The sequence below is a fragment of the Triticum dicoccoides genome, chromosome 3A (genome assembly GCF_002162155.2).
Source record: "Triticum dicoccoides isolate Atlit2015 ecotype Zavitan chromosome 3A, WEW_v2.0, whole genome shotgun sequence".
Lineage (NCBI taxonomy): Eukaryota > Viridiplantae > Streptophyta > Magnoliopsida > Poales > Poaceae > Triticum > Triticum dicoccoides.
Window position 1 is genome coordinate 621139665 of NC_041384.1, and position 21883 is coordinate 621161547.

Sequence of the window (21883 nt, forward strand, 5' to 3'; positions counted from 1 at the left end):
GTTGCCCGATTTCGACCAACACTTAGAGAAGCACTGGCCCCGGGGGGGGGGGGGGTTAAAATAAAGATGACCCTCGGGTTGGCCGACCCAAGGGGAAGGTAATAGGTTGTTAGGAAAATGTAAAACCAAGGTTGGGCCTTGCTGGAGGAGTTTTATTCAAAGCGAACTGTCAAGGGGTTCCCATAACACCCAACCGCGTAAGGAACGCAAAATCAAGGAACATAACATCGGTATGACGGAAACTAGGGCGGCAAGAGTGGAACAAAACACCAGGCATAAGGCCGAGCCTTCCACCCTTTACCAAGTATATAGATGCATTAATTAAATAAGAGATATTATAATATCCCAACATATCCATGTTCCAACATGGAACAAACTTCAGCCACCTGCAACTAACAACGCTATAAGAGGGGCTGAGCAAAAGCGGTAACTTAGTGAAACAACGGTTTGCTAGGAAGGAGGGTTAGAGACTTGACATGGCAATACGGGAGGCATGATATAACAAGTGGTAGGTAGCGCGACATAGCGATAGAGCGAACAACTAGTAAACAAAGATAGAAGTGATTTCGTAGGTATGGTCATCTTGCCTGATATCCCGCAAGGTAGAATAACGAGTCCATGAAGAAGGCAAACGGATGTACTCGAACGGATCCTCACAACTCCGAAACAAAACCGAAGCTAACGAGAGAAGCAACCCGGAAAGAAGCAAGCAACATAGTAAACAACCATCACATAAACATGGCATGATGCACAATCAATCATGATGCATGTCCAGTTTAAAGAGGCATGGCATGACAGAGTGCAACAAACAATACTACAAATTAAGTGGAGCTCAATATGCGAAACATCACATCAATTATTTAGTTCTCTCTCGTTTAAACTACTCAACAATATTAAATGTTTTTAAACATGGCAAGAGGTGAAGCATAACTAAACTAACTATCTAGGCAAGTTTAAATGAGGCCGGAGATAACAAACAACAATTCCGGAAAATCCCCATGTGCATATTTTAAGGTTAGTACTGTTCTGTCCTAAAGCATATTTTAGAGTTGTTAAACATGCAAAGTAATGCCACCATGTTAATCTATGCATTTTTCTACCCTATTTACATATAAAGTTTATTAAATTTGGAGCTACAGTTATTTAGTTATGAAATAAAACATTTTAACATGGCAATAAGGCAAAATATAAGCAAACAACATTTTAAACATTTTTAACATGCATGAAAGTAGCATATTAAGAAACTAGACAAAATTCTAGTCACCTTTCATATATAAAACATTTTAATATGATGCACGGTTCATGAGATATGAAATGGATGATCTAGAGGGACTTTTCTGTAAAAACTGCAGTCTCTGGTTAATTGCGAAAATCGCAGCATCAGGAAAAAACAACGGGCTGAAACTGGAGGTGCTGGGAGCTGCTTACATTGGGCCAAGCCCGGCTGGAGGAGAGGCTGGGCCGCAGCGCCTTGCTGGGCCGTGATGAGGCACAAGGCGAGGCCGGCAGGGAGCGGATGCAGGCCTTGGAGCTGCTGGCGATGCTGGGTCGGGGAGGTCATGGCCCACCCGCGGCCACACGCGGTCAACACACGCGAGCGGACGCTGGACGGCGGCAGGAGGTTGATGCCGACGCGAAGGGAGGCCGGGGACGAGCACCGGCGAGCGGATCCGGGCGGGATCCGCCGGATCCGACAAGGAAAAGGCCTGGGCGGGAAGATCCGAGTGGGCAGCCTCGTTCTCGACGCGGAACGACGATGGACAACGGCAGCGGGCGGAGATCCGAGCTCGGCGCGCCATGGAGGCTCCCTGCGAGGAAAGCCGAGAGGGCGTGAGGGAGAGAGCGGGGAAAGGAAGGAGGCAAGGGCGCACTGGCCTGCTGGAGGTCTCCGACGATGGGCGGCGCTCGTCGCCGGCGAGCGCGGATGGCGGGTCAGCGAGGCGGCGAGGACACGCTGGATCGGGAGCTCTCCCGCACGGGGAGCTCGGACGCGAGGGCGGCGGCGGCTCGCGCCCTGGATGGGCTCGGGGCGGGCTCCAGTGGGCCCTGAGGGCCGCGGGAGGTGGAGGGAGGCAGGGAGACGTGGAGGCGCCCGGTTGGTCGGGGCGGCGGCGCTGGCGGCGGCTGGCCATTGACAGCGCGCCAAGTGGTGGCGAGGAGGTTTTTTTTCGAGGGTACGCCAAAGGCGTACCTTAGCTTTATAGAAGGGAGAAAAATATGTACAAGAGTTATAACAATGAGCTAGTTGATGGTCACAAGCCGACCCCAACCAAACCTCCACTCCACTCCTAAATACTACTCTACTACTCGGGTATCGGTCTTCCTCCAGATGCTCCTGCCGTAGCCCAAGTCCTCAAGTCGTCGAAGATCAAGTCCACCGTCTCCCATTCATTTTTGATATGGTTTGATCCGAACACTCTTGCGTTCCTCTGTTTCCAGAGTGTCCAGCAAATGAGCATCACGAATGTGTCAAATCTTTTCCGAGTTTGCTTTTGTATGCGCTTTCTAGCTTCCGTCCACCATTGCACCAAATGGGATCCATATGTTGGGCAAAGCTCCACTCTCAATCCCATCCTCGACATGCACAGGTACCACACTTGCCTCGAGAACACACATTGCAGCAAGATGTGGTCGACTGTGTCTTCCTCTTGATCACAAAAGTAGCATTTAGACGTTTGGTCTTGCAAACCGTGTCTAGCCCTTCTGTCCGACGTCCACAGTCGATATTGCACTGCCAGCCACATGAAGATTTTACATGCCAGTGGCGCCCAACATTTCCAGATTGCTCCGAAAGAGTGAAATCTAACTCCTCCCTCACATAGCATCTTGTATGCAGATGATGCGGTGTAGACTCCAGTCACACTCCAAGCCCATATGGGGCTGTCCTCAGTTTGAATATCTAATTGAATCTCCGATATGATCTCCCAAAGTGCGATGAACTGGGTTAGACCCTCCGTGCATAGGTCACCCACGACGTCGTTCATCCAAGCATGCATGCACATCGCATCACGTACCAATCTCCTGTTGGCCACCTGCGTACGAACTGTCGCCACCACCAAGGGGGCCAGCTCTGAGATGGTTGCACCATGGATCCACCGATCTTTCCAAAACAAAATTTTGTCTCCCGCTCCCACCTTCCATTTAACCAGGCTCCCAAACGCTTGGGCCACCTTTTTGTCCGCGGTCAAGTTGAGCCCTTGCCAAGGCCTGGAAGCATCCGTGCGTCTAAGCCATTCCCATCGTAATCTTAGTGCAATGCCGTGCTTGTATAAGTCAATTACACCCAAGCCGCCCAGGTGCTTTGGTCTACAAACTCTTGCCCAGGATACCACACACTTGCCGCCATTCACTTCCTCCGTCCCGGCCCAGAAAAAAGCACGGCAACCTCTGTCCACTCTTTCCAGAGCCCATTTTGGCGCCTCCGCTACCATGAGGTGATGTGTTGCCCGTGCTCTCATGACTTGATTGACGAGGATAAGCCTTCCAGGTCTAGTCACCAGGCCCCTTTGCCATCCTGGCAAAATGTGCAGGGCCGCATCCACAATCGGCTGCCACTCGGATCTCTTGAGTTGTCTGATGCTTAACTGGAGGCCTAGGTATTTGCATGGAAAGGCTGTGATCTTCCAGGGTAGCACCGACTTGACGAGCTCTTCATCCTCGGGCTCAGCACGAATCATAATTGCCGCAGATTTGGCGAAGTTCACTTTAAGCCCCGATGCCACTCCAAAGATTGTGAGAGTTTCCTTGACGAACAGGAGATCTGGCCAAGTTGGCTTGATAAATAGTACTACGTCGTCCGCGTACAGGGACAGGCGTTGCATCGGGCTACATCCATTGATCATGCTCATGACTCGCGCCTCATGCGCCTTTATAATGATAGCCGTAAGGACATCCATGGCAATAACGAAGAGCAACGGGGAAATTGAGTCCCCTTGCCTCAAACCTTTAGCGTGCATGAACTTGTCGCCTGCACATCCGTTTACCAGCACTCTTGAGCTGGCAGTGGTAAGAAGAATTGCAATCCAAGATATCCAACGTTCCGAGAAACCTTTAGCTCTTAACACTTCAAACAGGAACGGCCAAGCCAGGGAGTCAAAAGCTTTAGTAATGTCCAGCTTAAGCAGAACGCCTTTCGCTTTCCTTCGATGCATAGAGCGCGCCATTTGCCTCACTAGCAGAAAATTATCGTGCAAGCATCGCCCCTTGATGAAAGCAGACTGGTTCGCCTTGACTAGCTCTCCCATGCGCGGTCTGAGCCTGGCGGTCAGAAGTTTGGAAGCAATCTTGGGCATGCTATGCACTAGGCATATGGGTCTGAAGTCGAAAACAGTGCTAGCTTCCGGGGACTTTGGCAGAAGCGTGATCAAAGCTTGGTTAAGCCTCCCAAAACCTCTTCCGTTACCAACAAAAAGCTTGTGAATCGCGGCAATGATATCCACCTTGATCACCTCCCAAGCTTTCTGGAAAAACAAGCCTATGAACCCGTCCGGCCCAGGCGCCTTGTCTGAGGGCATGTCCTTAATAACTGCCCAGATCTCGTCCTCAGTAAACACTCTGTCCTGCTCAGAGAGGTCAATGTGACTGACTCCCAATCCCTCCAAGTCCAGGGTGAATTCTCGTGCCACATCCTTGCCCAACATGTCTTTATATGCCTTGTAAAAGGCTTCCTCCTTGCCTTTCTGATCGGTGATAATATGACCATCCACATGCAAAGAAGGGATATAATTCTTCATACGTCTCCCATTCGCCACCAAGTGAAACAGCTGCGTGTTTGCATCCCCTTCTTTAAGCCATGTAATCCTCGACCTTTGCCTAGCAATGGTCCTCTCTAAGGAGGCTAACCCTAGCGCAAGCTGCTTAAGGGTTCTTCTAAGCCATCTCTCCTCCTCTGTAAGCATACGATTTTCCTGAGCGCAGTCGAACCGCATGATGACAATGTTAGCGATGGCAATTTGCAGCTTGATATTTCCTATCTCCTTTTGACCCCATGCAGCAAGAGCTCTAGCCGTGTTGCGAAGCAAGATATCAAGCCGCATGAAGGGGTCGGTAATGTCCGGATCACAAGTCCAAGCCCCATTGACTACCTCAAGAAAACCATCCATTTTGACCCAGAACTTCTCGAAGCGGAACCTCCTCTTAATATGCATGGACTCTTGGAGTGTTAGGTGTAAAGGGCAATGATCCGAGTACTCGGTGGATAAAGCTTGGATCATGCACTCCGGGTGGTCGAGCTCCCAATCGACGGAGACGAACGCACGATCAATCTTAGTAAGTGTGGGCGCCTCCCTTTCATTGCTCCAAGTGAATTTGCGCCCATGCAAGAAAAGCTCCTTCAGTGCGTTATTGTCAACAAAATGTTTGAACTTCCCCATCATTCTCCGATCCAAGTTGGAGTTGTTTTTGTCTGCCGCGTAAAGAATAAGGTTGAAGTCACCGATGACAAGCCATGGCCCGGGACTAAGCGATCTCCTCTCCGATAGCTCATTAAGGAAGTTAATTTTCTGATCATCATCTTGCGGTCCATAAACTACAGTTAACCACCATGGCGTCCCCTCAATAGGCGATACATACCCTGTAATGCAATGGGAGTCGTTGACATAGTTTGTCAACCGGACCCTCGTGGTGTCCCAGGCCACGAAAATACCTCCTCTAGTCTCCGACGCCGGTAAATAAGTGAAACCATCATAATTTGGTCCCATGCATTGCAAAATTACATACTTGTCCACCACTTCTAACTTAGTTTCTAAAATACAAACGATCGCCGCACGGACAGAGTCCACGAACCCTCGAAGAGCCTTCCTCTTGGCTGGATTATTGAGACCCCTAACATTCCAGCATACTAACTCCAGGGTGTTGCACGACATCAGAAAATGATGACTCCAACCCCACGGCGGCCAACGCCTCTACTGCGCCAAGAGTGGCTCGGCCATCCCTGTCTCCTCCGCTAGGTTTAGCGGTATTGCCTTCCCGAAAATGGCCGCTATAGCCCTCAACTGCGGCTCCTGCAGCGGCGAGTCGAAGACTGTACGTAGCTGACCTAGTGCATCCTCAGAGACCGCCAGATCATCGCAGTCAAAACCCAGGGTTTTCAGCAGCACCGTTTCCGCAGCCGATGCCTTCGTCTTCCTGGCGCCACTGGCACAAACGGACCGGGTAGTGCGGCGTGGCGTGAATGGGTCTTGGCCCGCCTTGACGCCTCTCATCCCCTCGAACTCCTTAAGTAGGGGTGGTGCAAGCTTCTTGAGCAGACCGGCACAGAAAGCCTTGATGTTACCCAGCGCCACAATTTCCTTGGCCGAAAGGTGCCCCTCTTGTTGTTGTGTTGCCACAACACATGCCATTGCCAACTCGTCATTAGCACCATTTAGCTGCTCATGCATGCAAGCACCCGTCGTAGTCACATCAGTGCGTCCCATGCTAGACTCAGCCAGCTCCTGTAGCCTGGGTCCCTTGTCCAGCGAATCTCCTCCTGGAAACACCCCCCTTCCTCTGTCATTGGCTGGATCAGGTCAGTCACCGGTGCCCACCCTTCTGCTGCCGTGTCGGTCAGCTGCGTCTCAAGAGGTTGCATGGCTGTCTCCACTTCGGGATTCGCCGCATGCCCCACGTTCCCATCCACCGCACAGGGCCTAGCCGGGTTTGAACCCACCAATCCCGTAACTTCCTGAGCCCCACTCACAATCACCAGCTGCATGCAACCAATTGTGGCCTCTCGCTCCCCAGACGCTCCTTGGTCAAAAGCCTTATCAGCCGGCCCAGACGGATCACGCTGCACCGAATCAGCCACCGTAGCCTCGTGCGCCAGCATGGCCCCACCTGCCTGGCCCGGATTTGCTGTGGCATGCTGCGCTACTGGTGGCGTGTGTTCAACCGCAACCTCCGTCTCCCGTTGTGCAGCCACACCCTCAGCCTCCCGCTGTGCAGCTTGTAGCACAGGCGCAGCCGTGACCTCCGCCTCCCGTCTCACTCCCGTCGCCGTCGCCGTGGTGTTCCTCACCGGCGCGCGTGCCGTCACCGCCCTGCCACTGGCCATGGGCGGAATCCTCCATTCCGAGGGGCCGATGCGCCCCATCAGAGCATGTAGATAGGTGCCTCCGTGCGCTCCGCTGGCCGGCGCCCCACCGCGGTGATCGCGAACTCCTCTTGTCCACGGCAAGACACGCCACTGACCCCGACCCGAGAAATCCTCGAAGTCGTCCGGCATCCCACTTTGGCCACTTCCATCTGAACTTGGCGGCCGCAGCCAGCGCTCGGGTCCCTCGTGCTCTCGCATCCGCCCAATGTGAATGAGCGTCTTGTACTCCAGCAAGGCACACGACGTGGGCTGCCGCGCCGCAGGACCTCCAAACATCTCCGGCTCCGGCACCCAAACACGCTTGGCCACTGGCACCTCGTCCGGATCGACACACCATGCCCGAAGCTTGAAGAGGGACAGGTCCTCTCGATTCTTTGTCTCCGGCGCCAGGCTCTCCACAAGACACGACGAGCCAAGGAGCTCAGCCGCCGTCTCGGTCGTCCACGCATGAGATGGGATCCCCTCAATCATAATGTCCACTTGCGTGCGCATCATTCTCGTAACGGCTTGAGCTTGCTTGAGCCATGGTTTGACGAAGAGCTTGAAGAACCCGTGCTCGACGGTGCCCGCCGTCAAAGCCCTGTTGCATAACTCCGGCGCCGCGAAAACTACCAGGAAGTCCTCAGGGTGGTACTTGTGAACGGAGAAGCGGTGACGGGGTATGCGCAGTTCCGCCGACAAAGCTTCCGCCGCCTCCTGGCATGACACCGCTGGCCGGGTGCCTCCCACATAGGCCACCACCGCCAGCCTCAGGCGCTGTTCGAGATCCTCCATCTCCGGCGTTCGGCGGAGCACGCAGATACCCCCTGTAGCGGCAGCCGATGCCTGCCCAGACCCCACAGGTGCGGTGTCAGCCGGGACTGGCGAGGGCCTCTCCAGGGGAGTGTCCTGCCTAGCCGCCGGCGACAGCCTGTTCGCAGGTCCGGCCTGCATCGACGGCTGCGACGCACGCGCTACCTTGGCCACCGCATCGCGCCGGAGATCCTCCTCTGACCTGGGGCTCCTCGGCCGCTTGCAGTCAGTCGAAATATGACCCTCCAAGCCACACCGAATGCAAAGCGGAGGGAACCAGCAGTCTTCCCTACGATGGCCTTCGCGAAAGCACTTGAAACAGAGACCAAACAAGTCCGCCGGAATCTCCCTCCGCTCCGGCGACGAAGCCGGGGATCGCGAACCCGGCCTAGCACCACCTGCCGCCGCCTGCTTCCGCAAAGCCTTTCTCTTGTGCCACAGCGCCTTGCGTGACGGCCCTGGCTTGCGCCACGGCACGGCGGAGCCCGCGGCCGGCCCAGTGGTCACCCCAGCTTGCGCGCCTCCAGCACCGGTTGAGAACTCCTCCGATCCGGACGACGCCGATAACCCCAGGCCGGAGACGATGGGCTGCAACCTTGAGGAGACCGAAGCTGGGCTAGCAGAGCCGGAAGCCATGTCGAAACCCGCACGGACACGCCAGAGGAAAGAGGAGCACCGGGGCCCGAGCGGCGGCCGGCGAGGGATGGAGGACGCCGGGGCCGGGCTGGCCGCCGGCGGAGAGGACGGTGGACGCCGGGGCCGGAGTGGCCGCCGGCGGAGAGGAGAGTGGACGCCGGGGCCGGAGTGGCCGCCGGCGGAAAGGAGGGTGGGGAGCGCTCGCTAGGTTTCAGGTAGCTTTCAGGTACAGACGCTTACCTCTTCTTATTCTGTGGCGAGGAGGTTGGCCGGGCACGAAAATGGAGGTGGGGGCGGCGGCTGGAAGGTGGAGGTGGTGGCTGCGGGTTGGGGGCACGGAAAACAAGGAGGGAAGGAAGGAATGTCTTGAGCTGGAAGGGGGTCTCCTTTTATAGGCAGGGTTAGTGTTTGGGGGAGTCATGGGATTTCCGGACCTCTGTTGACGATCCGACGGCTCCGGCGAGAGGGGGAGTTCAAGTGGGTGATGATGGGTTGTGCAAGTGGACTAGTGGGCTGAGAAAAGAGGAAGATGGGCAGCCCGACACATGTTTCCGGAGACCGAAAACGTCCGACGTTTTGACCGACTATTATGCCGCTATAGTTAACCGTTGGGGCGTCAAACGGACTCCGAATGCGATGAAACTTGGTGGGCGACCTACCGATAACATAACAACACCACATGGCAACTTTCAATCCATATTTCGGATATGCTGCGGGCGCGTGCGAGTGTGTTTGGGCTCAGAACGGACAACAGACGGAACTGGGGAAACCCGAACGGATGCAAGTTTTGAAAACATGATGATACAATGCACATGATGACATGGCAAGAAGCAACACGCAAGCGAATGGCAAGGCAACAACAGGAAATAACTGGAAGACACCTGGCGCAACGGTCTCGGGGTGTTACAGCCGCCTTGTTCTTCTTCGTGGATGTCTTGCCCTTCTTCGACTGCGGCGCATTGGGGAGCTTTGAGGGGGGGGGCGACACGGGGCAGCGCCGGCGTGACGCCACCCGCCGCCGTGGTCATCCGCGGCGGCATGAAGTGGCCGCGCGTGAGGCCAATGCTCGGAGGAGCTCCGGCGGTGGCGAGGCCAACGCTCCCCGCGCTAGGGTTTCCGCCGGCGGCGGCGGGGGAGGGGTCGCGGCTGTAGGATGGGGTGAGCGGGGTGCCGGCGCGAGCTTCAATCGGGTCAAGTTCGTCGGCGCCAGCACGCGCGGGGCGAAGGTGGCGGGGAGGAGAGAGTGTGGCGCGAGTGCTCGTGTGTGTCGCGCGCGGAAGCCGGCGCTCCAAATACATAGCGTGAGTTGGCATTTCGGACCGCGCGCCCAACTACATATGCCGCGCGCACGGTTATTGCGCGCCCGCTGGAGCTTGTCTACACGTTGTGCGCGCGCTAAAATGGCAAAAATTGCGGCGCGACGCTTGTTTAGCGCGGCTGTTGAAGATGCTCTTAGAGCATCTGCAGTCTGACGTCCCAAAACCGCCTCAAATGCCTCGGTGAACGGCCCGGTCACTGAGCGGTCACGAATCAAACATGCCTCAAATGACCGGCCTGACCGGCGGGATATGGCGGCACCCGGGCGCGTCTGTCACGTCGGACCGACAATGGGGTGCCATGCGGACTCGCTCAAAAACTCGGCGGTCCGACGAACGTCTCCTTCGGTGGGGGTGTAAACGTCACGTGGCGCCACTTCGGCTCGCCGCCCGAGGACAAATTCGGCTATTTAAGCCGGTCAGGGTCCCCCAACCCTAGCCTATCTGTGACGCCCCCGAAATTAATCATGCACTAAACATCCACGCAACATGCACGATTAATATCAGTGACTCACAGTATAATATCACAACACAATTCTACGACTCAAATATAAACAAAGAAACAATATAATACAAGCCAGGGTCGCAAGACCCGATATTACATCAAGAGTTAGGTCTTACTATAGACAATTACAAAGGTGCCTTGAGAAGATGAAAACAAAAACGACTATAGATCGAAAAGGCGTGGGCCTCCTGCCTGGGACCTCCGAACTACTCCTCGACATCGAACTCCACGTAGAAATCATCGGCGATGGAACCCGCATCCGGGACACGACTATCTAATAGCAGCAACCGGGTAGAAGAAATGGGGTGCAAAGCAACGATGAGTAGTCATCCGAAGTACTGGCAAGACTTACATCAGATCTATACTACATATGCATCGGTATCGAAGGAATGGGGTATATCTGTGGATTATACTGCAGAAATGTGAGAACTAGAGGGGAAGCTCTATGTATCACAAAGGCCACCATCTTGCACCAATAGATCAGAGGAGAGCAGATCATCTTGCAGCAAGGGAAGGAGTATAAGAATATACGATACCAACTTATAATTAACACAAATATACAATACCTTGAGATCCATTCTCGACTCCCAGCGAGAAAAGATCCGCGGGCATTCCATATTTATTGAGCAATGTATTTCGTCAAGTATATGGTTAAAGTTGTATAAGATCGGGATACAACTCCGAGCGTCCGTTACCATGGACACGACTGTTCAAATAGATTATTTCCCTGGAGGGGTGCACCAACTTACCCATCACGCTTGATTAACTGCGACCGGACATACTTTTCTAGGTTATGCCCGGCCTCGGCTGTTCGACATACCGTAGTCCTACCTAGGCTCTCCGGAGAGGCCAGCATGCCGATCTACATCCTAAGCGTGAAGGGTTGTTCAGCCGCTCACCCTAAACACTCCCGCATGTTGTGTGTGCGGTCCAGCTTCACATGATCTGCAGGATATTTGCTAGTCTCCGTGTCGCATCTCTAAACTATGACATCTGAAGAGCTTTCGGGAGAATAGTAGACGCCGAGTGCCCATAACTTATCATGTGTGGTGGTTAGTGCGAAAAGCCAGAGGCCTACTCAGATCACATATCCAAACCTGTGTGTTGGGAGCTCGCGGTGATGATCAGTGCTCTTGTCGCCCCGTCTCACTGTTGGGGAACGTAGTAATTTCAAAAAAAATCCTATGCACACGGAAGATCATGGTGATGCATAGCAACGAGAGGGGAGAGTATCGTCCACATACCCTCGTAGACCGTAAGCGGAAGCGTTATGAGAACGCGGTTGATGTAGTCGAACATCTTCACGATCCCACCGATCCAAGTACCGAACGCACGACACCTCCGAGTTCAGCACACGTTCAGCTCGATGACATCCCACGAACTTCGATCCAGCAGAGCTTCACGGGAGAATTCCACCAGCACGACAGCATGACGAAGGTGATGATGTTGCTACCGACGCAGGCTTCGCCTAAGCACCACTACGATATGATCGAGGTGGATTATGGTGCAGGGGGGCACCACACACGGCTTGGAAGAATCAACTTGTGTGTCTTTGGGTGCCCCCGCCCCTGTATATAAAGGAGAAAGAGGGGAGGCCGGCCAGCCTTGGTGCGCCCCAAGGAGAGGAGGAATCCTCTTCCTACTAGGAAGAGGATTCATACTTTCCTAGTCCAACTAGGAAGAGGGAAGGGGGAAGGAAAGAGAGGGAGAGGGAGAGGGAAAGAGGGGTTGCGCCCCCCTTCCGTAGTCGAATTCGGACTCCCTATGGGAGGGGGAGCGCCACCTCCTGGGCTGGAGCCCTCTCTCCCCTCAGGCTCACTAAGGCCCAATACTTCCCCGGGGGGGTTCTGGTAACCCCTCCGGCACTCCGGTTTTCTCCGAAAACATCCAGAACACTTCCGGTGTCCGAATATATCCGTCCAATATATCAATCTTTACGTCTCGACCATTTCGAGACTCCTCGTCATGTCTGTGATCACATCCGGGACTCCAAACTACCTTCGATACATCAAAACACATAAACTCATAATACCGATCGTCACCAAACATTAAGCGTTCGGACCCTACGGGTTCGAGAACTATGTAGACATGACCGAGACACGTCTCCGGTCAATAGCCAATAGCGGAACCTGGATGCTCACATTGGTTCCTACATATTCTATGAATATCTTTATCGGTCAAACCGCATAACAACATACATTGTTCCCTTTGTCATCGGGGTGTTACTTGCCCGAGATTCGATCATCGGCATCTCAATACCTAGCTCAATCTCGTTACCGACAAGTCTCTTTACTCGTTCCATAATGCATCATCCCGCAACTAACTCATTAGTTGCATTGCTTGTAAGGCTTATAGTGATGTGCATTACCGAGAGGGCCCAAAGATACCTCTCCGACAATCTGAGTGACAAATCCTAATCTCGATCTATGCCAACTCAACAAGTACCATCGGAGACACCTGTAGAGCACCTTTATAATCACCCAGTTACGTTGTGATGTTTGTAGCACACAGAGTGTTCCTCCGATAATCGGGAGTTGCATAATCTCATAGGAATAGGAACATGTATAAGTCATGAAGAAAGCAATAGCAGTAAACTAAAACGATCAAGTGCTAAGCTAATGGAATGGGTCAAGTCAATCACATCATTCTCCTAATGATGTGATCCCGTTTATCAAATGACAACTCATGTCTATGGTTAGGAAACATAACCATCTTTGATCAACGAGCTAGTCAAGTAGAGGCATACTAGTGACACTCTGTTTGTCTATGTATTCACACATGTATTATGTTACCGGTTAATACAATTCTAGCATGAATAATAAACATTTATCATGAAATAAGGAAATATATAATAACTTTATTATTGCCTCTAGAGCATATTTCCTTCAGTCTCCCACTTGCACTAGAGTCAATAATCTAGATTACACAGTAATGATTCTAACATCCATGGAGCCTTGGTGCTGATCATGTTTTGCTCGTGAGAGAGGCTTAGTCAACGGGTCTGCAACATTCAGATCCGTATGTATCTTGCAAATCTCTATGTCTCCCACTTGGACTTCATCGCGGATGGAATTGAAGCGTCTCTTGATGTGTTTGGTTCTCTTGTGAAATCTGGATTACTTTGCCAAGGCAATTGCACCAGTATTGTCACAAAATATTTTCATTGGACCCGATGCACTAGGTATGACACCTAGATTGGATATGAACTCCTTCATCCAGACTCCTTCATTTACTGCTTCCAAAGCAGCTATGTACTCCGCTTCACACGTAGATCCCGCCACGACACTTTGTTTAGAACTGCTCCAACTGACAGCTCCACCGTTCAATATAAACACGTATTCGGTTTGCGATTTAGAATCGTCCGGATCATTGTCAAAGCTTGCATCAACGTAACCATTTATGACGAGCTCTTTGTCACCTCCATAAACAAGAAACATATCCTTAGTCCTTTTCAGGTATTTCAGGATGTTTTTGACTGATGTCCAGTGATCCACCCCTGGATTACTTTGGTAGCTCCCTACTAAACTAATAGCAAGGCACACATCAGGTCTGGTACACAACATTGCATACATGATAGAGCCTATGGCTGAAGCATAGGGAACACTTTTCATTTTCTCTCTATCTTCTGCAGTGGGCGGACATTGAGTCTTACTCAACTTCACACCTTGTAACACAGGCAAGAACCCTTTATTAGCTTGATCCATTTTGAACTTCTTCAAAACTTTATCAAGGTATGTGCTTTGTGAAAGTCCAATTAAGTGTCTTGATCTATCTCTAAAGATCTTGATGCCCAATATATAAGCAGCTTTACCAAGGTCTTTTATTGAAAAACTCTTATTCAAGTATCCTTTTATGCTATCCAGAAATTCTATATCATTTCCATTCAATAATATGTCATCCACATATAATATTAGAAATGCTACAGAGCTCCCACTCACTTTCTTGTAAATACATGCTTCTCCAGAAGTCTGTATAAAACCATATGCTTTGATCACATTATCAAAAGTTTATTCCAACTCCGAGAGGCTTGCACCAGTCCATAAATGGATCACTGGAGCTTGCACACTTTGTTAGCCCCCTTTGGATCGATAAAACCTTTAGGTTGCATCATATACAACTCTTCTTCCAGAAATCCATTCAGGAATGCAGTCTTTACATCCATTTGCCAAATTTTGTAATCATAAAATGCAGCAATTGCTAACATGATTCGGACAGACTTAAGCATCGCTACGGGTGAGAAGGTCTCATCGTAGTCAACTCCTTGAACTTGTCGAAAACCTTTCGCAACAAGTCGAAATTTGTAGACAGTAACGTTACCGTCAGCGTCAGTCTTCTTCTTGAAGATCCATTTATTCTTGATGGCTTGCCGATCATCGGGCAAGTCAACCAAAGTCCACACTTTGTTCTCATACATGGATCCCATCTCAGATTTCATGGCCTCAAGCCATTTTGCGGAATCTGTGCTCATCATTGCTTCCTCATAGTTCGTAGGTTCGTCATGGTCAACTAACATGACCTCCAGAACAGGATTACCGTACCACTCTGGTGCGGATCTTACTCTGGTTGACCTACGAGGTTCGGTAGCAACTTGATCTGAAGTTTCATGATCATCATCATTGGCTTCCGCACTAATTGGTGTAGGTGTCACAGGAACCAGTTTCTATGATGGACTACTTTCCAATAAGGGAGCAGGTACAGTTACCTCATCAAGTTCTACTTTCCTCCCACTCACTTCTTTCGAGAGAAACTCCCTCTCTAGAAAGGATCCATTCTTAGCAACAAATGTCTTGCCTTCTGATCTATGATAGAAGGTGTACCCAACAGTCTCCTTTGGGTATCCTATGAAGACACATTTCTCCGATTTGGGTTTGAGCTTATCAGGTTGAAGCTTTTTCATATAAGCATCGCAGCCCCAAACTTTAAGAAATGACAACTTTGGTTTCTTGCCAAACCATAGTTCATAAGGCGCCGTCTCAACAGATTTAGATGGTGCCCTATTTAAAGTGAATGCAGCTGTATCTAAAGTATAACCCCAAAATGATAGCGGTAAATCAGTAAGAGACATCATAGATCACACCATATCTAGTAAAGTATGATTACGACGTTCGGACACACCATTACGCTGTGGTGTTCCGGGTGGCGTGAGTTGCGAAAGTATTCCGCATTGTTTCAAATGAAGGTCAAACTCGTAACTCAAATATTCTCCTCCACGATCAGATCGTAGAAACTTTATTTTCTTGTTACGATGATTTTCCACTTCACTCTAAAATTCTTTGAACTTTTCAAATGTTTCATACTTATGTTTCATCAAGTAGATATACCCATATGTACTCAAATCATCTGTGAAGGTGAGAAAATAACGATACCCGCCGCGAGCCTCAATATTCATCGGACCACATACATCAGTATGTATGATTTCCAACAAATCTATTGCTCGCTCCATAGTTCCGGAGAACAGCGTTTTAGTCATCTTGCCCATGAGGCATGGTTCGCAAGTACCAAGTGATTCATAATCAAGTGATTCCAAAAGTCCATCAGAATGGAGTTTCTTCATGCGCTTTACACCAATATGACCTAAACGGTAGTGCCACAAATAAGTTGCACTATGATTATCAACTCTGCATCTTTTGGCTTCAACATTATGAATATGTGTATCACTACTATCGAGATCCATTAAAAATAGACCACTCTCCAAGGGTGCATGACCATAAAAGATATTACTCATATAAATAGAACAACCATTATTCTCTGATTTAAATGAATAACCATCTTGCATCAAACAAGATCTAGATATAATGTTCATGCTCAACGCTGGCACCAAATAACAATTATTCAGGTCTAAAGCTAATCCCGAAGGTAGATGTAGAGGTAACGTGCCGACGGCGATCACATCAACTTTGAAACCATTTCCCACGCGCATCGTCACCTCGTCCTTAGCCAATCTTCGCTTAATCCGTAATCCCTGTTTCGAGTTGCAAATATTAGCAACAGAACCAATATCAAATACTCAGGTGCTACTGCAAGCTTTAGTAAGGTACACATCAATAACATGTATATCACATATACCTTTGTTCACCTTGCCATCCTTCTTATCCGCCAAATACTTGGCGCATTTTCGCTTCCAGTGACCAATCCCTTTGCAGTAGAAGCACTCAGTCTCAGGCTTAGGTCCAGACTTGGGTTTCTTCTCTTGAGCAGCAACTTGTTTGTTGTTCTTCTTGAAGTTCCCTTTCTTCTTCCCTTTACCCTTTTTTCTTGAAACTGGTGGTCTTGTTGACCATCAACACTTGATGCTCCTTCTTGATTTCTACCTCCGCAACTTTTAGCATTGCGAAGAGCTCGGGAATCGTCTTATCCATCCCTTGCATATTATAGTTCATCACGAAGCTCTTGTAGCATGGTGGCAGTTGTAAGTGCATCTAGTGCCACCCCTAGTTGGTTTTGGATTATTGACGACAAACCTGGTTGAGGGACTAATGTGTTTGTGAGAATTGCAGGATAACACAGGTAGAAGTCCCTCATTAATTCGGTTTTCCTACCAGAGATGACCCCTAAAAATGTATGAAGACATTGAAGTCAAAGGTGGGATGTGAAGACGTTCACATTGAAGACTATGACAATAGAAGACATCATGTGAAGACTATGGAGCGCGAAGACTTAGTTGTTTTGTCATTCTTTTTCTTCTTCGTTGAGTCATAGGAACCACCGTACTGTTAAGTGGGGTCCAAGAGAACCAGTCAGAATGACTGAAGTGATGCTTAACCAAAATCCTATGTCTTCAAGCGAAGACAATGAGAGCAAATCTTATCCAGAGTTGGATAAGTCAGCTTTGCTTGTAGCCCAAGTAAAGTTGCCGTGTGTGTTTGAAATCTGATCGTTGGAACACGTGTCAGTTCCTTAGTGACCCAGGGTCATTTCGGACAAATCAGGTCGGGTTGCCTAGTGGCTATAAATAGCCCACCCCCTACAACCATAAATGATTGGCTGCTTAGAGTTAGTGTATGGCTTTTGTCATTTGAGAGCAACCCACCTTGAAGCCTTTGAGAGAGAATTCCTTGCGAGGATAAAGCCCTAAACACCCAGAGCCAAAGAGTGTTAGGCATCACTTAAGTCTTCCTGTCTGTGTGATCTGAATACTTATTACACTTGAGGACTGTGAATCCTCCAGCCGGTTAGGCATCGCGTTCTGAGCATCCAAGAGTCATTGTGGATCACCGGTGAACGAAGTCTGTGAAGGTTTGGAAGTCTACCTTGAAGACTTGCCAGAGTGATTGGGCGAGGACTGGGTGTCCTTAGCTCAAGGGGAATAAGGTGAAGACACGGTCTTCTGAGTTGAATCTCAGCCTCCCTAACTAGACGTACAGTTGTCACAACAACTGGAACTGGTCCAACAAATCATTGTCTTCAACGAGTCACTGGTTTCATCCTTCCCATTCCTTTACTTACTGTTGGCTCTGGTGAAGTCATTGTATGATTGCATTATCTTTTGTCTTCACTGAGTGACCGCTTGTTTTGATTGGCTTCACACTATCTTCCTACCTGATCTATACTGCCTAGCTGCTATTAGTCGTTGTGCTTTCACTTCATTGAATACTTGACTATGGCTTGCTTAGTGTAGTCTACCTTCCGCTGCATGATAATAGGTTTATTTCTATCGTTTGTCTTTGAAACTTCCATGTTTTGAAGACTTTCATAAAAATCGCCTATTCACCCCCCTCTAGTCGATCACTAGCACTTTCAATTGGTATCAGAGCAAGGTACTCCCTTGTTCTGTGTGATTCGGTTTAACCACCTGGAGTTTTAGCTATGTCGACTGCAGGGATAATCAAAGTCTCCGCTGCGTGCCCAGTCTTTGATGGAACCGAATATCCCTACTGGAAGAATAAGATGCGCATGCATCTTGAAGCCATTGATGTCGACCTATGGTATGTCATCAAGAATGGCGTTCCCAAGGCTGGTGAAGGTGTCACCGCTGCTGATGTCAAGAAGTTCGTTCAATTGGACTCCACTGCCAAGAACATCATCTGTGGTAATCTGACCAAAGGACGGTATGGCCATGTGAGTGCTTTGGAAACATCCAAGCTAGTATGGGACTGGCTCTCCAAGGTCAACGAAGGCGTCTCAACCCAGAGAGATCAGAGAATCAGTGTCCTTCGCAACCTCTTCAACCGCTTCAAGAGAAATGACAATGAGAATGTCCAGCTCATGTTTGATCAACTCACTGACATCACAAATGAGCTTCAAGCCCTCGGCGCTACTAAGATCACCAAGCATGAAGTCGTCAAGACACTCCTGAGATCACTTGACAACTCGTTTGACACCCTAGCCCTGATGATTCAAGAACGTCCTGACTTCAAGACACTCGATCCGTCTGACATACTTGAGAGGCTCAACACACATGAGTTTCAGCTTTCTGAGAAAAGAGACATCTACGATCCCAACTATGGGCGAACTCGTGCCTTGAAGGCAAAAGCTATCTCCTCATCTAAAGAAGGATCTGATAGCAGTTCTGATGATCCTGAAGACATTGGAAAGGAGCTTGCTATGCTTGTGAAGAATTTCCAAAAATTCACCAAGAAGAAAGGCTTCAGAAAGTCTTCATGATCAAGCTCAAGGAATGATGAAGCTTCTGCTCATGACTATAAGAAGAGAACATGCCACAAGTGCAAGAAACCTGGCCACTACATCTCTGAGTGTCTGCAGTGGGACAATGAGAACAACAAGAAGAAGAAGAGCAAGGAGTATGATTCTGACGACAAGAAGAAGAAGAAATACTCAAAGTCTTCTTCCAAGTCTTCCTCAAGGTCTTCATCACAGAAGAAGAGCTCATCTGGCAAGGCCCGTGCGTTTGTTGGCAAGGAAATGGATTCAGAGGAGGAGTCCGCTTCTGAGGAGGCGGAGGTGGAGTCTGAGGAGGAGTCCGATTCTGGCGTTGCAAGCCTGGCTACAGCATACGTTGCCAAGTCCATCTTCAACACTGAAGACAATGACTTCATCACCGACACCGATGCAAATGACAAGGACTACTCCGCTCCCACCTACTGCTTCACGGCACGCGGTGCCAAGGTAAACACACGCACTACTCATTATCAAACATCCAGTGAAGATGACTCTGATTGTGGTTCCAAACCCAGCTACAAAACACTTGCTAAAATTGCAACTGAACAACAGAAAGCTATGGAACATATTCAAAAACTATTAGACAAAAGTGATGACCTATTAGACGCTGAAATGACTCGATCTCGGTCCTTAATTGAAGACATAAAAAATCTTCATGTTAAGTATGAGGAACTTGAAAGTTGTCATGAAACGCTCTCAACAACTCATGAAAAGCTTTCCTATGATTATCTTCAAAGGAAGCAAGATCTTGAGAAATTGAGAGCGGCTCATGAAGATCTTCAAAAGGAAAATGAGTCACTTTGTGCCAAACAGATCAGTTCTGCTCAGGAAGGATTTGAACCACCATGTCTGTAGCGACCCGACCCGAATGGATCAAGTCTCTGTGCTTAAGTGTCATCCCTGGATCGGTATGCTGACACACACAGTACTCGAAGGATTTATAACAGAGGTAAATCACATGTATAAAGTAATGTAAATACCATTACCTCAATCCATATAGCGGAAGCAACAAGATTGTGGATTCCCATCAACACCAACGGCAAAGTTGAGTGTATAAATCGTAACCCTAATGTATCACTTACTCGTCGTAAGAAACCTGCAACATGAGACGTTGCAGCCCGAAAACGGGTCAGTACATTGAATGTACTGGCAGATTCACACCATAGAGAAAATGATGAACAATGGCTATCACTATATGCATATATGGCTGGTGGAAAAGCTCTATGGTTATAAGGTTTTTGCGTAAAGCCAATTTTTCCCTACTACAAAGGAATAAATTTTATTTTAACTATCAAGGTAGTTGTTAAACATCGGGAATGGTTGACAGCGTTCCGATCCCAATTAAGTAATTAAAACCCAGCAACATTAATTAGAAGTAACGTGATGAGATTCACATGATATTCAAGTACTAGATACTCAAGTTGTCCATAACCGGGGACACGGCTAATCATGATCAGTTTGTACACTCTGCAGAGATTTGCGCACTTTTCCCCACAAGACTCGATCGCCTCCGTTTAGTTTCTCGCACTACATGGTGTTTGAGAAGACGGATGGCCGAGACACAATCTTTCAGAAGCGCTAGCACCTTACATGTGGGTAGACCGGTACACCTACTTTCCCCTACATCTGCTAGTCTACCCATAAGAGTTCGCACGACTTAATCAACTATGCCAGAGCCCATAATGGCTTGTGGCTGCACACGGAAGTTACTAGCATGAATGATCTTATGATCCCTTTGAGCCTGGGTGGCAGTCTGAAATAAAAACAGGCAAGTCCCGATAGACATCAGGTGCCTCAATCCACCCAGATGTGTATTTAAGTTGCCACCTTAAGTAAACCATTTAAAATTAACAAACTCACATCTGTCATGAATATCACTCACCCAATCCACGTCTACTAGCATAGCATGGCATAATAAGCAAACGTAGAAGTAACTCCCAAAGGTTTCATAATAATACAGGTGATAGGTACTACCTCATCTACCTCCCATCCCACAATTTAATTAGATCCTAATCATGCAATGTGAGAGGATTGATCTAATGCAATAAAACATGGGTTGTAGAAAAGGTATGATCAAAGTGTGAACTTGCCTGCAATGTCGATGAAGATGATTTGCACTCAAAATCTTGATAGATCTACTCGTCACACTCCGGTCAATCTATCGTAAGCAAGTAATAGTAACCACACATAAGCAATCACTCAAAAGATTAGAAAGATCGAAGAAGACGATTCGAAAACATCAAAAAACCAAGCATATAACTCTTGCAACATAAAACAATTTCTAACAGTACCAAAATTATGTGAATTTGGCCTTATCAGAAAGTTTAGGTCAAGAGCTTCGATTTGCAAAAAGAATCAACTCAAACGGAGTTACGGATAAAAAGATATGATCAAAAGAAGTTTGAATTGAAATCTGATCTAATTCAAATTTTAAACTTTTCAAAAACATGTTTAAGTTGTTTATCTGGATAGAGGGGATCATAACGAAGACGTGGGCATTGGTTTCGTTGGATTTGGACTAACGAGCAAAAAGTTACGAGTGTTTGAAGTTCAGGGACTAAACTGTAAAGAAAACTCCTCACATATAAGTCCCTGGCCGGAATTAAAAATAAAAAGAAAAATCTATCGAGCGAACGCTCGCTACAGAACCTAAACCGACGAAAACCATTCGCTAAGGAGATCTAAACAGTGAACGTTCGCGAAATAACTGGATATATAAAAAAACGGGTTAACTAGAGAAAACCAGAAAACCGATCTAGGGTTTGGTTTTACCGGTCCATGGCGGTTTTACGGTTTTCGCAAGAAAACCGGCTGCGGCGAGACGAACTCCGGTGAGCGAGGCGAGGCGGCGGTTGCGGCGGACCTCCGGCATGGCGCGGCAACGGCAGCGGTGGCGCGGGGCTTCGGCGAGGTGCGGGCGTCGGCGGCGGCGCGAGGCGG

At 49.0% G+C, this 21883-nt stretch overlaps 1 protein-coding gene across 1 annotated transcript; it reads right to left on the minus strand.

Moving 5' to 3' along the window:
* Window positions 1–618: 618 nt before the first annotated feature.
* Window positions 619–2157, minus strand: LOC119272328 (proline-rich receptor-like protein kinase PERK9). Its single transcript, XM_037553830.1, has 2 exons — window positions 1429–2157; window positions 619–678 (listed from the first exon to the last, which is right to left on the minus strand). Exons 1-2 carry the CDS (start codon window positions 2130–2132, stop codon window positions 654–656), a joined length of 729 nt encoding a protein of 242 aa, XP_037409727.1. The 5' UTR covers window positions 2133–2157; the 3' UTR covers window positions 619–653.
* Between the last annotated feature and the right edge of the window lie 19726 nt (window positions 2158–21883).

Excerpts from the sequence above, each read along its gene's own strand:
- LOC119272328 (XM_037553830.1), bottom strand. The coding sequence starts at position 2,132 with ATGGCCAGCCGCCGCCAGCGCCGCCGCCCCGACCAACCGGGCGCCTCC. Across the intron at positions 679-1,428 it reads CCAGCCGGGCTTGGCCCAAT|CTTCGGTTTTGTTTCGGAGT; the intron begins GTAAGCAGCTCC and ends TTCTCTCGTTAG.